General features: G+C 52.7%; 1 protein-coding gene across 1 annotated transcript; it reads right to left on the minus strand.

Annotated features, from left to right (window-relative positions):
• Window positions 1-360: 360 nt before the first annotated feature.
• LOC133912424 (NAC domain-containing protein 58-like) lies at window positions 361-2,777 on the minus strand. Its single transcript, XM_062355138.1, has 3 exons — window positions 2,306-2,777; window positions 1,818-2,122; window positions 361-1,354 (listed from the first exon to the last, which is right to left on the minus strand). Exons 1-3 carry the CDS (start codon window positions 2,469-2,471, stop codon window positions 788-790), a joined length of 1,038 nt encoding a protein of 345 aa, XP_062211122.1. The 5' UTR covers window positions 2,472-2,777; the 3' UTR covers window positions 361-787.
• Between the last annotated feature and the right edge of the window lie 260 nt (window positions 2,778-3,037).

A 3,037-nucleotide genomic window follows, 5' to 3' on the forward strand; every position in this document is an offset into this window, starting at 1 on the left:
GAAGAAGCCTCAAGCAGAAAAGGCTCTCGTCCACCACCTGAGCTGAAAACTACATGCCATCTGCAACTTGCCTACTACGGCCAATTATTAAATATCTGGGTTCCATCCTTTCCCTTTTCCTTCCCTTATTTCCTTTCATTTTTCCTTATTCTGAGTGGACTAATTATCATCTCCTAGCAGGTGGTAGCTAGATGTGATGCTTCATTTCATTTTGCTCGACTCTTTGTGTGTGGTGCCTGTCATCCTTGTAATTGCGAAAAAAGAAGAATAGCATTTGTGTGGTTATTTTAGTTACCAATGTTGTACCCCGAAAGCATCGCAGTATAAGCATGACAAAATATTTGTTTGAGAAATTAATCATGACGTAATGAATTGTTGCCATTGAAGAATCCTTGTACAGTTTTACTTATGGGGTATAAACAAAGCCGGTCCGATCTTAACATCATCATTCTCCTGTTCCCGACTTCAAGTTCGTCGTCCATCTCAAGGTCTTATCAAGCCCTATCTACCTTTTTATGTAGAACTAAGCTTGAGTACATACGTAGTATTATGCTGTGTAGGAAAAAAAATATATTTACACACCACAAACCCAATCAACTAGTTATGGTGTCCCTAATTGACACTGGACTCTACAAGTACAATCCCTTAATTTACCTATATCTTAATCATTGCTTTATCTATTTTAGGCCTATATATATTTGGTGTAACAGAGTCCATTGTTCACATCATAAATTTATCTCATGTGTAATTTCCAGACTGCATGCATGAGTAATTGGAGAACTATCTATCAGTTCATGCCCATGTTAGAATGGAGCAGCATATGATGGCCCAGCAGTCCGTTGCCTATTTGGAACGTTGCACCAAAGCAGGAACCGTTCGGTTTCTTTGCCTGGCTCGTCAGCGCACCGGCGCTGTCTTCTGATCTCTTGCGCTTCCCGGCGATATTGCCATCGCCAGCCGCCGACGTCGAGGCCGACGAGTCCATCTGCGGGAGCTGCCCGGACATGCTGCTGCTGCTGCTGTTGGCCAGTAGTTGGCTCCCGACGGGGTGGCCGAGGAGAGCGGCGTGCTGACGCTGGTCGGGCCGTGCCATCTCCGGGACTGCGCCGTCGTCGAAGAGCTGCGCCAGCGAGTACTCGTTGAGCAGCTCGGAAATGGACGGGATCCTGGGCATCCGCTGCATAGGGAACACGCCGGTGGCGCCTTGCACGAGCATCGCGGCGCTCGACGCCGCGTAGGGGTTCTCATCGAAGCCGCACGGCTCGTCCTGCTCGTGCTCGGAGAGCGGCGGCACCGTCAGCGGCGACACGTGGCTGGTCTTCTTGTAGATCCGGCACAGCACCCAGTCATCCAGCTGCACGATGCGCAGATGATCGATCGCACAAATTAGAATAACGAGGATCAGGAATTAAAATAATTAATGCTACACAAATCAGGTGCGGATGAATCAGCCATCAACACGTATGCATCGCGGCTATCATTGTCGGATCGATTGACTTCGCGCAACCATGCCGAGTATGCCTAAAGAACGTTTCTTTTAGAGAACCACATTAAAGTGGTCCTTGCGTCCATGGCAACCCACAAACCGATGCGATAAATAATAATATTGACGTGCCACGAACCCGTATCAGAAATATCTCGGCAAAAAGATCAGGGCAAGTGCATCTGTGCATGCGCAAGCTAGCGGTGCAACAAACTGAGCACATGGCTGGCATGTATGCAGACTAGCATGGAAAAGCTAGTATCTCATCACTTGTTGTTTGAATTTAACTTCATGTGTATGCAAAAGCTAGGGTCTGATCATTAGCTATACGTACCCTCATGGATGCGTTGCGGAACTTCATGGGGCGGTAGGTGTTGCCGGCGTGGGCGTCGGCGGCGAGGCGGTATTCGTGCATGATCCAGTCGGTCTTAGTGCCCTTGGGCGGGCGGCCCTTGTAGAAGACGAGAGCCTTCTTGACACCGACGCTCTCGTCGGTAGAGCTGCTGTGGATGGGCTTATCGGTGCCGGTGGCCTTCCAGTAGCCGGAGCCCGCCGAGCGGTTCGGCCGGATCCCGTTCGGGTACTTGCGGTCCCGGGGGCTGAAGAAGTACCACTCCTTGTCCCCGTACGCGGCCATGGCTGCAATACACGATCGAAAAGAAAAGGTGAAGGTGATTCTTCGCAAAAAAGAAAAGAAAGGAAAAGGTGATTAATTAATCCTTGCTAGTACGGATTAGCGAGCAGTGCGCAAGTGAGGATGGATCTTGCATGCATGGATCCCATCATGATATGATGCGAGTGTAGGTGCACGCGGGTACTAACATGGGAGGTCCCATGGGTCGAACTTGTAGATGTCGACGTCGGCGATGATGGCGACGGGGCACGGCGCGGAGCCGGCGCGGTTGCGTAGGTAGTGGAGGATCAGCTCCTCGTCGGTCGGGTGGAACCGGAAGCCGGGCGGCAGCATCGCCGGGTTCGCCATGATCATTGGCGCGCACGATCGAACGCACGTGCTCCACCGAGTGCGCGAGCGAGTGATCGACCCCCTGCAAAAACCGTAGCTAGCTCTAGCTCCCCTTGCTAATAAACCGCGCAAGATTGTGCTAGGCTATGACTATGAGCTGAGAGAGAGTATCGGGTTAACTAAACTTCGCAGCCTCGCACCAAGGAGGAGGAGGAAACCAAGCTAGCTAGAGGTTGGAGAGATGAAGGGATGGAATTTTTTGAGACGGGAGGGCAGGGCCTCCTTATAAGCGCTGCTCGCGGATTCTTGTCCGTTTGCGAGCGTGACGCCCGCGCGGTGCCGGGTGCGTCGTGGTTTCGGGGGTTCCTGGTGGCTGAACCGGGCAGAGGGTCATGGCATGGGGGCCGGGGCTGCGTGGTTATCGTAGATCGTTAATCGTCCTCACGTCCGGCGTGACAGCACCGGGGATTGGTGGGCAGGGGAGGCCCGTGACGGGTGCCTCTCGAACTCGGCCGCGACGGCACGTGTTGGCGGCCGATGCTTCCAGCGAGCGATTCGGGTCGGAGCCGCACCGGGGCCAGGGGTTTCTC

The sequence above is a fragment of the Phragmites australis genome, chromosome 3, assembly GCF_958298935.1.
Source record: "Phragmites australis chromosome 3, lpPhrAust1.1, whole genome shotgun sequence".
In the NCBI taxonomy this organism is placed as follows: domain Eukaryota; kingdom Viridiplantae; phylum Streptophyta; class Magnoliopsida; order Poales; family Poaceae; genus Phragmites; species Phragmites australis.

Bases quoted from the DNA above. Each gene is read 5' to 3' on its own strand.
- LOC133912424 (XM_062355138.1), bottom strand. From the start codon at position 2,471: ATGATCATGGCGAACCCGGCGATGCTGCCGCCCGGCTTCCGGTTCCAC. The intron at 2,123-2,305 runs GTTAGTACCCGC...CGTGTATTGCAG, and splicing joins CGACCCATGGGACCTCCCAT to CCATGGCCGCGTACGGGGAC. The intron at 1,355-1,817 runs GTACGTATAGCT...CGCATCGTGCAG, and splicing joins TCCGCAACGCATCCATGAGG to CTGGATGACTGGGTGCTGTG.